This window comes from Sturnira hondurensis, unplaced genomic scaffold (assembly GCF_014824575.4).
Source record: "Sturnira hondurensis isolate 20B ecotype Veracruz unplaced genomic scaffold, ASM1482457v3 Scaffold0006496, whole genome shotgun sequence".
NCBI classification, from domain to species: Eukaryota; Metazoa; Chordata; class Mammalia; order Chiroptera; family Phyllostomidae; genus Sturnira; species Sturnira hondurensis.
Window position 1 is genome coordinate 17,284,170 of NW_028079127.1, and position 13,033 is coordinate 17,297,202.

At 57.8% G+C, this 13,033-nt stretch overlaps 1 protein-coding gene across 3 annotated transcripts; it reads left to right on the plus strand.

The window, feature by feature from the left end:
• Window positions 1-2,231: 2,231 nt before the first annotated feature.
• TRNT1 (tRNA nucleotidyl transferase 1) lies at window positions 2,232-12,280 on the plus strand. Of its 3 annotated transcripts, none has more exons than XM_037049540.1 (8): window positions 2,232-2,295; window positions 3,122-3,263; window positions 5,431-5,624; window positions 7,892-8,030; window positions 9,644-9,770; window positions 10,220-10,413; window positions 11,174-11,427; window positions 11,606-12,280. In XM_037049540.1, the coding sequence occupies exons 2-8, from the start codon at window positions 3,122-3,124 to the stop codon at window positions 11,852-11,854; spliced, it is 1,299 nt and encodes a 432-aa protein (XP_036905435.1). In that variant the 5' UTR covers window positions 2,232-2,295; the 3' UTR covers window positions 11,855-12,280. The 3 variants fall into 3 exon arrangements, with proteins under 3 accessions (XP_036905435.1, XP_036905433.1, XP_036905434.1); XM_037049538.1 differs by lacking the exon at window positions 2,232-2,295 and adding an exon at window positions 2,314-2,851; XM_037049539.1 differs by lacking the exon at window positions 2,232-2,295 and adding an exon at window positions 2,315-2,955.
• Window positions 12,281-13,033: the final 753 nt, after the last annotated feature.

The window sequence follows — 13,033 nt, forward strand, 5'->3', positions numbered from 1 at the left end:
GTCTCACGCTGATGTCGGGGGAAGAGTCTGTACTTTACCACTGAGTGTATTAGCCATGCATTTTCAGAGATGCTCTCCCCCGAATTGAGGAATTCCTCTCATCTTAATTTTCTGGGAGTTTTCACCGTGACTGGGTGTTGAGTTTTAAGTGCTTCTCTTCTGCATTTATTGGGATGATCACAGAGTCTTCTTCCCTCTTTGGTCTATTAATACGGTGAATAACACTGACTGGTTTTCAAACGTTAAATCCATCTTGCATTCTTAAAATGAACTCAACTTGATTAACCCAACTTGCTGGATTCAATTTGCTAATATTTTACGAAAGATATTCGTTTTTATGTTTGTGTGGATATTGCTCTGTACATTTTTTTAACGATTTTATTTATTTATCTTTAGAGGGAAAAGGAAGGAAAGAGGGAGAGAAGTATCAATGTATGGTTGCCTGTCGTGAGTCCCCTGCTGGGAACTGGCCTGCAACCCAGGCATGTGCCCTGACTGGGAATCAAACTGTGATCATGTGATTTGCAGGCCCTCGCTCAATCCACTGAGCTACGCCAGCCAAGGCTTTTCTTTTTTTAAGATTTTATTTATTTATCTTTAGAGGGGCAGGGAAGGAGAGAGGGAGAGAAATATCAATGTGTGGTTGCCTCTTGTGAGTTGCCTGCCGGGAACTGGCCTGCAACCCAGGCATGTGCTCTGACTGGGAATTGAACAGTGATCTGGTTCGCAGGCCCACGCTCAACCACTGAGCTACGCCAGCCAGGCTGTACATTTTTGATAATACTCATTTCAGTGTTGTAATCAGTCTCATGCTGACCTCAAATGAGAGGAGACATGTTCCCTCTTCTAGTCTCTGAACAAAAATTGTGCAAGATTAGTGTTATTTCTTCTTTAAGTGGTTGATAAATTTGACCACTGAAACCATCTGGGCCTGGAATTATCTTTGTGGGAAATTTATGGGACAAAATTCAATTTCTTTAATAGTAAAGAGCTATTCAGATTTTAAAATTGCCTTGGCTGGTGTAGCTCAGTGGATTGAGCACGGAGCTGTGAACTAGACGATCACGGTTCGATTCCCAGTCAAGGCACATGCCTGGGTTGAGGGCCGGTTCCCAGCAGGCAACTCACAAGAGGCAACCACACATTGATATTTCTCTCCCTCTCTCCTTCCCTTTCCCTCTAAAGATAAATAAAATCTTTTTTAAAAAGAGCTATTCAGATTTTAAAATTTCAGCTTGCTTCAGTTCTGAACAGTTGCATCTTTCTAAGAATGTCTGCCTTTCACCTACAGTGTTGGATTAATTGGTGTAAAACGGTCCATACTACCTCCCTTTATTCTGTTAATATCTGTGCTGATACATTCTTTTACAATGGGTCCTCTGTATTTTCCTTGGTCCATCTAGTTGGCACACTGAAGGATGAACGTCATCTTTACTGGGATCAACGCTGTCTCTTTCTGTGTGGCTTCTCAAAGTGAGATACTAAACACATCTGAAGACAATGGGTCGATCATTGGAAGCCACAGAAATACTGTGGCACACAGATTTTTTAGGAAAAATTTAGGGAAATTAGGTAAAGTTTTATTGAAACGACTTCAAAAACATTTGAACATACGACTTTGTCAGATGCAGAGCTCGTTTATTTCTTTAGATAATTGATAGAACGTCTCGGAAGCTTCCCAGTTTAAAGGGCTCTACTCCCTTTGCCACATTTTTTTCACTGTTCTCTGCTTCGAAAAAAAATGAGAGTTGAGTCAAAGGCAAGTTCTTTACATCTACAAAAGCCCGCAGACCAGGAAACGGAATGGTTTCACAAACCGGGTGGGAACGTAAAATAGGCCCAATAATTTCAAGGGATTGGAGGGCTCAACTGAGAGCGAGTGCCTCTTGAACGCCTTGCTTCCGTCTAGACCCTATGTCTTCGGTGCGGATCACTTTAAAAATTGCGCTCCTCCCGTGCAGAGTCCAGTGCGACTCCGGGAGCGGGCAAATGCAAACTAGCATTTATGGAGCAGTGGTAAGTGCTGGGAGGTGTGAAGAGTCGCATCTCACAGCGGACAACGAGGTTACGCAGGAAAGCCACCGAGGCAGGGGCCTAACAGCCTCCGGGGGTACCAGCGCGGGGACTAGAACGGAAACAGAGCCTCCCGATGCGCGTGCGCGCATGCGAGCCTCCGAGTCCAGGCCCCGTCTACGCCTCCGGCACTTCCCATTGGCCTTTAACCGGCGCGTGTGAGTGACGTCACGAAGACCGCCGCCCGGAAGTGCATCCGGGACGACCTCGGCGGCAGGGCGGGTGAGCGGGAGTGGGGCGCGCGCGCTGCCGGGAGGGGGCGATGGGAGCGGGCCCGGGAACAGCCGGGCGGCGGTGCGCAGAGCCAGCCCTCGGGACAGACAGCCGAGGATAGCGACGGACTCGTCCGCTCTGGGGACCGGAACCCGACGGAGCGTGCCGGGTGTCCACAGACACCCTGCGCCCCGCGCGCGGCTGGTCCCCCGAGGTTGCGCCGAGCCTCCCTGTTCGCCACCTGGCGTGGGTGACGCCGCTTCGGGGACGGTCCCTGCGGATTGTCGTAGGAGAGGCGGAGGAGGCCGAGCGTTGTCCTGCGGTGGGCTGGGACGGTCCCTGGTGCCGGACGGGCAGCGCCACCCCCGACACCTGCTTTCCACGGACAGGAGCGGTTCCCTGGCCGTTCCCGCTGCAGCAGCCGTGGGAGGCCACATGGCGTGGGAAACGCTGCGCTGCTGGCGAGGCGCGGGCGGGGTGGGGACAGGGGACTGCACGACCGGCGGCACACTCAACCTGGTTCACAAGGCCTAGGAAGCCCCCTGGGCCAGAGATGTCAGGTTGGGTGAGGAGCGAGGCTGACGTGCCCTGGCTGACCCCTGGGACAACAGCTGACCCTGGGAGGGCGAGTTACTGAGCCGGCGGCCGCCTTTGGAGGGTCTGGTGACGGTGAGCGGACCTCTGGGAGCCCAGGCCCTGCACCGGGAGTCCCCGGGACGTAGCCCTCCGACCGGCCCCTACTCTTTTCCCTACAAACACGTTCCTGGGCAATACAGAAAATCCCGGTGCGCCCCTTTCTTTCTCGCCACTTTTAAACCCCGTCTCTGTGTCTCAGATGCTGAGGTGCCTGCGCCTCTGGTGGCCGAGCGGTGGCTTGGCTGGACTGGGCCTGCCGGAGCGACGACACCTGTTCACCATGAAGCTGCAGTCCCCGGAGTTCCAGTCCCTGTTCACGGAAGGGCTGAAGGGCCTCACCGGTGAGACTCTGCTGCCTTCTGCTTGCAAAGCCTGGGTACCTGTGGCAGGAGACAGGTCACGCATTTGAACCACATGGGGGCGTGTTGTTTATGAAAGAGGTCTGCCCTGCTATGGGCAGTACAGAGCTAGAGCCAAATTACAGGAAGAGGCAGAAAGTGACCAGTAAAAAGCGTGCTGTTCTCTGGGTGCTAAGTGCTTCCATCCAGTATTGGGCCGCTACCTTAGGGGGCATGCACGGGGTTCCCTGGACAGAGGGTGAGGGTGTGAAAGGCGCCACCCATGTCCAACAAGAACGCCTGCGGAGCGGGGCCCTGACTCACACACTGTCTGTCCCTTCCCTGGGATCAGGCGCCTCCTAGAACTTGAAGGCCAGGAGAGGCCCGTGTCACCCGGCCAGGGGGTGCGCAGACCTTGCCGGGAAGGTGTCAGGGAGCAGCCCCATCCACTCCCCAGTCCGTGTCCCTCCCGTTGTCCTCAGGGTCGCTGCTGCTCTTGCTGGAGCAGCCACCGCACTGCCTATTGAAGCCAGTGGCGCTTTGGTGGCACCTTCAGCAGCATGGTAGGTGTTCGTATGTGGACACGTGACCTATTCTGTGCTGTGCAGCCCTGGCCCCCACCAGACCCCGCGGGGGAGCTTTGGAAGCATCCCGGCACTGGGTCCCACCTGATCCCCTGAACTGGAATCTCTGGGGAAGAGGGGCACCTGGAGCGTTTGAAGGAAACTGCGCTGTTACTCCCAACACAGAGAAGGTGGGGGCCGCTGCTTTCAGACGACTGCTGGGTTAGCCTGCCCCTGGAGCCGCTCTCCTGTTCCTGAATCAGATGACTTTTTAGGTCGGCGTAAAATCCTGCTGCTCGCACAGCTCCGGAGTGTCCTGTCCGCCCACACAGGCACATGCAGACGCCCTCCTGCGGGATGTGGCAGTATTGGATCCATGAGTTTTACGGGTTTTACGAGTCCCCAAGAGCACACTGGGCAACTTTGACCTCATAGCTGGAGAGCGGTGAGGCCAGCCTGCAGGCCTGACGCTGGTTACCTGCGTGTCCAGCAGCCACCACTCATCCCGGGAGAGCAGGTTCATGTGGAAAGGAAACACGTCTACTTTTCACATTCTAAAGTTTCTTGGGTTCTGTTTGGTTTGGAGGTGGTACATTCTCAGGTCAGAGCCCTGAAGGTGCACGACCCACTGTGAGTTCTTGGCCCCACCCAGGAAGGAATTCCCACGTGAGGCAGCACAGAGTTTCAAGGGGAAGAGTTTACATTAGTAAAGCAGTGAGAGGGAGGAGCCGCTGCTGCTTCCACTGAGGCTCGTTCATGGGGGGGCGGCATTCAGTTGGGGGGGCAAGACGTTCAGGACTTTGCAGGACCGGGGTGCAGGTTTCTCGGGAGAGCTGCATGGCCGTTTCGTGACCTTTTATGGGCTCTCCCGGGCCAGTCGGGGTGGCTCAGGTGTGTGGATTGCCTGCTAATGAGCCTAGGGGCCAGTTGGGTGGGGTTAGGCACCTTACCGGGTGCAGCTGGTCTCTGCAGGTCCTAAGCCAGGATGCAGCCCAGTGTGGCTGTGAATGTGGTCCAACACAAAGTTGTGAATTTACCTCAGACATTATGGGATTTTTCTCGTGATTATATGTTGCAGTGAATTTAATGTGTGACCCAAGACAACTCTCCTCCTTCCAGAGTGGCGTAGTGATGCCGTGATTCGGAGGGGGGGGTGGTCTTCCTCTGCCATTTCTGGAGCTGTCCTCAGTTGCCCTTGTTCTGCCCCATGTGCCCATCTCAAAGAAAGGAAATATTAAAGAATTTTTCCAACAAATCCCCCTTTTTGTTAAGCTGGGGTACCACAGCTCAGCTCCTGTGTGAGCCAAGCTTGTGGGAAGGCATGACAGGTCCTGCCTGAGACGTGGGGAGACAGGTAATTCTGGTGTTGGTTGGGACGAGTAAACACAGGCTTGTCCTGCGGCCTGTGAACCCCGCACTGACCAGGGGCTTCCCCGTGTGGCTCGGGTGGGCTTCCGTGAGGCCTTCGTGTCCCTCCTACGGGCTGGGGCCCGAGTGCCGTGGGGAACTCTCCTCTGGGGACCGCTGCTGGCTCCAGGGGCTGGAAAGCCATGCCCCCTGCCCTGCTTAACAGAAACATGTTGAAATGAAAGTGTGTCTCTCATCAGAATTATTTGCCAAGGAAAACCACGAGTTGCGGATAGCAGGCGGCGCCGTTCGGGACCTGCTGAACGGGGTGAAGCCCCAGGACGTGGACTTCGCCACCACCGCCACGCCGGAGCAGATGAAGGGGCTGTTCCAGGCGGCAGGCATCCGCATGGTCAACAACAAGGGGGAGAAGCATGGGACCATCACGGCCAGGGTGAGCGGCGTCCGCCGTCGGTGCGGCAGCTTGCACCCCCGTTTCCAGTTAAAACAGCAGCGGGGGACAAAAGCTTCCCGAGTGGCAGCCCCGGGCAGCGCCTCCTCACGGACGTGCGTGTCCCCCGGGGGCTCCCCAGAACACCTGTGTGTGCAGGTGCTGGTTTCCGTCGATTTCCCGTTGTTGTCAGACCTTCTCTCTCCCCCGACCTTTGGCTGGGGGTGGGCTATGACCTTCCCTCACACCCACCGCAGCAACTTCTCGGGGCGTCACCCTGGTGCGGGGTGGAGTCAGCATCGGGGTGACCGCCTTTCTGGTGCGCCTCGCAGTGGACAGCATTCCTCGGAACACACTTTCCATGCGTGTGTCTGCAGCCACCGGGGCTATCATGCTGGAGAACCCCAGCAGCCACGTCTCAGTTCCTGGGCCGGCCCTCACCCGACAGTCCAGGCCTGCCGCCAGCCTGCCACCACTGCTCCTGGGGCCCCTGGGCAGCTCCGGAGCCCCCCCTTTACCCCCTACCCGTCGGACCTGGAGTCCCTCCCCACCTGGGGCTGAGCGCTGGCTGCTGGCTGGAGGCTGAGCCGGGCCCCACCTCCCTTGGCCCCAGGAAGGCTGCTCCGGCTCAGCCGGGCCAGGCTCTGAGACCTGGGGGCCGTCCTCCGGGGGCTTCCTGACCGGGCGCCGCTGGTGGGTTTGATTTCAGGAGGGTGCGCCTTGCTTTGCATCCATTTCTAGTTGTCTATTTAGAGAGCTTAGTGGGCGCACCTCCTGAATGCTCCTCCTGACTCCACCCCTTGTGAAACGTAATCTCTCTGGAAACTGTGAGGTCTGTTGCCTGTGCACCACGGGGGGAGGGGGGAGCCGGTTCCACCCTTTGTCTCCTCTCTCCGACACTCATCTCTTCCCTTCCTGCGGGGTCGCCTTAACCTGCTCACCCAGGCGTCCTGCTCCTGCACACGCTCAGCTGTCTTGTAAATTGTGTGAGCGTCCTGCCTGCAGTGTTTGGAACCCCCCCCCCTCACTTCCTTCCCCCAGGACACCAGTTGGAGTTCCTTGGACAGCGTTTCCCAGGCTGTTTCTGTCTCTCCCCAGCTTCCTGAAAAGGGCCCTTCCTGAGCTCTGCTCATGTCCGGGCTGCCGTGTTCATGCAGCAAGCGCCCGGCGAGCTCCATTGTCGTGCGTGGGCAGTGCCCGCCCGCAGGCTGGGGGTCCGCCGTCACTGCTGTGGGCCTCGTCCCAGAAGCCCCCAGGCTTAGCACAGGCCTGCTGATTAGCATTGTGAAGGCCGAGTGGGGGACAGGCTAGGGTTGGGCACAGTGGGTTGGGGTTGGGCATGGTGGGTTTTTTTTCTTACTTCATCTTGTTTCGGGCGTGGTGTTCACTCCCAGGACCGCCCCCCCACCCCCACCCCCCCGCCGCCTTGTCTGCCAGCCCACGCTGTGCCTGTTTCCAGGTCAGCCTTTCTGGTGGTTCCTAGATTCCCAGGTGAGCGGACGCTCTGGGTGTCTGTTTTCTGTAAGGACTGTCTTCGCGTTCGCCGCCCTGTTCGCCTGCAGAGGGGATGATGCCCCAGGTCCCTGAGTTCTGGGACTCGGTGGTGCGGACCCGCCGGTCCCCAGGGAAGCACGCACACGAGATGGACAGGAATTCTGGAACAGACTTCCGGGCCCGTCGTGGCTTTCAGGCTCCCAGCTTGTGCTGGGCCTGGGAGGCACCGTTGCCCCTTCGTGCCAGAGTGTGCTGCCTGTCGGGCGTACTATCCCTTACACACGTGCCTCTCTCCGCGGTTCCTGCTCACGTGTGCACCTGTGTGCACGACCCTGTGCTTCACGGCTCAGCGTGCGCCACCTCACGGGGCCGCACCACTTCTCCGGGCTGCAGGCAGCCCCCTCCCCACCGTGCACGGTCCTTAAACCGAGGCCCAGGCCTTGTGCGCTGACGCCAGGTCTGCAGAGCGGCCTTGCCCGCAGGAGCCAGATTGGAAAGGGAAGAGTCGGACGGGCGGTCCAAGGGCTCCTCCCTGCCGCCCTTCGCCCATCCGAGGGCTGTTCTGTAGCTCAGACTCCCCCTCTTTCGCTGGGAACGGTTTACGAGTTTTAAACAGGCCGTTCGGCTCTGTCTCTGAGCATTGGGGTGCCCACGTGTTTCGAGGCCTGTGCGTACTCGCCGACTCAAATCAGGAGAAGTTCTGTCAGGACTCGTGTGTCTTCTCCGTCCACCCAGGGACACGTGAAACTAGTGTTTAAAAACGTATTGAATTCCAGCTTCACAACGAGAACTTCGAGATCACCACACTGCGGATCGACGTTGTCACGGACGGAAGACATGCCGAGGTGGAGTTCACAACCGACTGGCAGAAGGACGCCGAGCGCAGGGACCTCACCATCAACTCCATGTTTCTGGGTAAGGCTGGCAACCAGTCGATCCGCACGAGCGCCGTCCTTCAGGAGGGCTGTGTGCGGGGGTTAGGGGCGGGGGCGGCCGCCCAGTGGGAGCAGGTGTGTGTCTGGTCCAGGACAGAAGCGTCACTTTCTGTACTTGACGCTTCAGGGAAGCCCTTCACATTTCAGACTTCGGGTTAGAAAAGAGAGGCAAAACATCCAGTATCGTAACCCACACTGTGAGGACGGTCACAGGGAAAGGGCGAGGTGACGGGGGTCCCCTCCTGTGGTGGGGACCGCCAGCTGACCATATTAGGGACAGGCAGGGTCTGAAGCGCCCGCTGCTCTCTGCAGTGTCCCTGGGCTCGGCGGAGCTTGCGGGGTGGGTGGCGCCCCCTGCAGGGAGGAGGCCGAGCCGGCTCAGAGATGCCGAGGGCTGCAGCTCAGGCCGAAGAAAGCCAGGGCCCGTGCCCAGGGTCCCGAGCCCCTGGGGGCCCCTGTCCCTCTCCCTAAAGTGTCAGACTCCCGGGGCCTGGCTGACCTCCGCCATCCTCCCGGAGGTCAGCTCGCCGTCTGTTGAGCCTCCTGGCTGCCTTCTCCTAAGCAGCCGTAACCAAAACAGAGAAACAAACATGCTCTTCTTTCAAGACCCTATTTCATGGAAATCGAAGCAGCCTGGCTGGTACCCCTGTTGGCTGGCGTCGGCTGACCCCCCAGAATGCGCCAAGAGCTGTCGCAGGCCCAGCACGTGCTGGGCTCTCCCTGCCAACCCTGCGGAGCAGACGCTGTGTCCCCCATGGTGCCCGGCTCAGGGTCGTGCAGCTGGCCCATGCAGCTGGCCCTCGGCCCCCTCGGGATGCCCGGCCCGGGGACGGCTCCCACCTGCCGGCTGCCCCTGCCAGCACCGCCCTGGTGCCGTGTTTGTAGAAGAAGGTGTTCAGAGCAGGGCATGTGCACACCAATGTTACTCACTGATCTCTTAGCCAGTTTTGTTGAGGCTTTTCTCCAACAACTGGACGAAAGTTTCCTAGTTCTGGCATATCTGGTTACTGTTTTTCTCTTACTTTTGCTAAATATCTTATGTTTTTTCCTCCGAATTTTTATCTTTTTTGAAAAAGACTGAATACCTACATACTCACCGGAGAGAGTTGAGTCTCTCTTCAGGAAGAAAAATAACATTGAGATGGAGGCGCTGCATCTGTTACTTTGTAATCAGATTTGTTTTTATTTACCTGTTTTTTTTCTTTTTGTTTTTTATTTTTTCATTCTGGAGCCTTTTAAATTTTCCATGCACACCAAAATGCCACATGGACCAAAACAGCCTGGGGAGTGTGCTTGTGCCCCCTCCCCCATTCGTCCAGCCCACCTGTCTCTGGCAAACACCAGTCTGCTCTGTTCTGTGAGCTTGGTTTTGTGTTTCTCTTCAGCGTCCACCATGAGTGAGGTCACATGGTGCTTGTCCTTCGCTGTCCAACTGGCCTGGCTGAGCAGATGCCTCGGGACCCACGCCCTCCACGAACGGCAGGAGTCTCTCCCCCTTCACAGCCGAGGCAGACTCCGGTGCAGACGCGCACCAGGCCACTTTCCAATTCTTATTGGCTAATGGTCGCTTTTCTCCCCTTTCCCAACAAATAGGCTTTGATGGCACTTTATATGACTACTTTAATGGTTATGAAGATTTAAAAAACAAGAAAGTGAGATTTGTTGGACACGCTAAAAAGAGGATACAAGAAGATTACCTTAGAATTTTAAGATATTTTCGGTAAGAATTTTTGAAAATTGGTGACACCATTCCTATAGTTACTACCAGACCACAGTTCTGATGGGGTGCAGTACTCAGCAGGCCGGTGTGTGAGACAGCGGCCCCCCAAGTGTCCGTCTACAGTGGGGACTGGGCTGCGGGGTCCCCCACCCACGCAGCCCACGCAGCTGCGGGCCACTCAGCGCTGGCCTGTGACGGGAAGTGGCATTGAGCCGGGAGGCCTAGTTCTTGCCAGCTTTCAGAAGGTATTTGCATCTTACCAGCTAGTGTTTTCTCATTCGGAAAAAAGAGAAGGTGGGGAACCGACCATGTGCTTTGCAGGGTCCTCGCCAGTCCTGACCGATTGTTGTCATTAAATAGGTGTGCATAGTGCCGTTAGCTTGCAACAGTGACTTTGCCAGTGGGTGTGCCAGCACGGGCCACTGCACGGGGAGGACTTTGTGTTGTAGGTTTTATGGGAGGATAGTGGACACGCTCGATGCGCACGACCCCGAGACTCTGGAAGCAATTGCAGAAAATGCCAAAGGCCTGGCTGGGGTGTCGGGGGAGAGGATCTGGGTGGAGCTGAAGAAGATTCTCGTCGGGAACCACGTGAACCACTTGGTCCGCCTCATCTACGACCTGGACGTGGCTCCCTACATCGGTGAGGCCCCAGGGCAGCGTGTCTGTGTCTCTGGGAATGAGACGCGTCCGGTTTAAAACTGCACACAGGACATGTGTTTAGTTTGGGGTAAGGTTTCTCAAGGGAGAAATGAGACACTTTAGAGTGAACTTGGAGGACGGGTAGAACCGTTCTGTCCCAGGTGGGGACAATGCAGTGTAGGCTAGTGGCACAGAGTGGCCTCTGAGCAGCTCGGGAACGCGGGTTAGATCCTGAAACTAAAAATGGAGTGAAGACACCAGTGTGTCTGTGTGAAAGGCTGAGGGTGGCGGTGGGTGAGCATGTGCAGAGCACGTAGAGCAGTGACAGGCGCAGGCGCCGTCGGGACTGTCACAGGGAGTGAGCAGGGGAACAGCGGGTGTGTCTGGTGCGTTCCATGCTGGGAAACTCGGTGCATTTCAGACGGACTTGCTGGAGGGGGTGGGCGGCCGGTGCCTGTCCAACAGAGTGGGTGGGAGCCCTCGGTTGGATTGTGTCCCCGGGTGTGACCACCCCCTCCCCACCCTGCTGCTGGCACTGGCTCTTGGACACCGACACTTCAGGACACCCCTTGGTTTGCAGGGTGAGGGGCGGGGGGCCCTGTGGGACTGGGGGGCACCAGGTCGGGTGGATGCTGAGCCCTCACGAGGGGCGTCCCTGCAGAGCAGACCCATGGTTGGCTTAGCGTCGGGGGGGGGGGGGGGTTGCTCAGTAAATTCATTCCCGGTGAAAATGGTGAAACATGCCTTTGTCCCTACTACAGGCTTACCTGCCCATACAAGTTTAGAAGAATTTGACAAAGTCAGTAAAAATGTTGAAGGTTTTTCACCAAAGCCAATGACACTCTTGGCCTCATTATTCAAAGCACAGGATGATGTTACGAAGTTGGATTTGAGGTTGAAGATTTCGAAAGAAGAGAAAAACCTTGGCTTGTTTATTGTCAAGTATAGGAAAGACTTAGTTAGAGCGACAGACAGCCTGGAACCCCTGAAGCCCTACCAAGACTTCCTCATAGACGTAAGTATGTGCCCCGCGGGGCAGAACTAGCTCCCCGGCACTAACAGCCAAGCCCGTTGTTTAACACCGAGACCCCCTTGTATTCTGTGGCTGTCACTCACTCCAAGTGGGCGTGTCCCCGTGGGGTCGGCCACGGCAGGCTCTCCAGGAGCGCTGACGCTGTCTGATGTGGCCCCAGTGCAGGGAGCCCGACGCCGCCTCACGCGTGTCCGAGCTGCTGAAGTACCAGGGCCAGCACGCCCTCCTGCGCGAGCTGCAGCACTGGTCCCCGCCCTCGTTCCCCGTGAGCGGCCACGACCTCCGGCGGGCGGGCGTCTCCTCCGGAAAGGAGATCGGGGCGCTGCTGCAGCGGCTGCGAGACCAGTGGAAGGAGAGCGGCTACCGGATGGGGAAGGAGGAGCTGCTGAGCCGCATAGAGAGGCCCTGAGCCCGTGGGGCCGGGCGGCAGGGCAGGGCCGGGCAGCAGGGCAGGGCCATTCCCTCTGCTCCCTCCGTGGGGGCTGAGAGGCACGCGTTCGAGGAAAGGCCGCCTGGGGCTCCTCGGGAGAAGGCAGACGTGGGCACCCGTGAGCGCGCCCACACCCCTGGTCTGCACCAGCTGCCTCTGCCTGACCCTGCAATGAGCTCTCTCAGTCCCCTGGACGGTTCCCACCCAGAGGTGTGGCCGGTGTGGCCTGGCTCAGCCTGTCTTGGCCTCAGGTTCCCTCGCATAGGTCTGAACTGAGATGGGCGTGTTGAAGTTTTCCGGTTGTTGGAATTGAAATAACCGGGTTATTTTACATGACTGTCTACGATAAGTGTGGGTTCTTACCTGAATTGCAGAATAAACTTGTACTTGAAAGTAGCTGCTGGATGTGCACAAAATGTCCTCTGAAACACGTGGCCGGCTGTACCCCAGGCACCAGGACGTGTGGGTCGGTGTGTGGTCTAATGCCCGTTTGGGAGGACCTGGCCTCCGTTCCGGTCTCTGTGAGCAGGCGTGTGCTTTTGCTCCCGAGGGTCCGGGCCCCCGTGTTGCCCGTGGGAAGCGGGCGGACCGCTTGGAGCATTGCGTTTCTGCTCCTGGGCTCCGACACCCTGTAGCTGCCTCTCGAGTCTGGGCAGCAGGCTCGGCCCCGGCGGACGCAGTGCTTCTAGCAGAGCTCGGCGGAGGGGGCGGGCGAACGCCCTGCAGGTCAACGGTGACGGGGACACAGACCCCGGCCCCACCCTGGATGCCGCTCCCTTGGGCAGGGGCTTGCCCAGGGGCTGCTGGGAGGTCTGGGAGTCGTGGGCGCTGTGGTTTAGGACAGTGGGGCGCCCGCGTTTGTGCGCGTGAGTTTTACCTGCTGTCGGTACAGGCTGTGGACTCTGGGAGGTGTGTCCCGCCCTCCCTGGCTGGGGCTGCCTCAGGTGCCAGTGGCAGGCACCCAGCCAGTCCTTGTAGACCTGGCTGTCATGGTCCTCAGGGACCGTGACAGCTGTGGCGTCCAGGACGAGGCGGGTGGCTGCAGAAGGCCCCGCAGCCTTCCCTGGGCTGCGCCCGCGCTCTGCACACCAGCGTGGGGGCGGCGGCGGGAGTGCGTGGGGGCAGAGAGCGGCTGCTGCTGGGCCGAACCCCCCGGGT

Excerpts from the sequence above, each read along its gene's own strand:
- TRNT1 (XM_037049538.1), top strand. Across the intron at positions 3,264-5,430 it reads AGGGCTGAAGGGCCTCACCG|AATTATTTGCCAAGGAAAAC; the intron begins GTGAGACTCTGC and ends GTCTCTCATCAG. Across the intron at positions 10,414-11,173 it reads GGACGTGGCTCCCTACATCG|GCTTACCTGCCCATACAAGT; the intron begins GTGAGGCCCCAG and ends TCCCTACTACAG.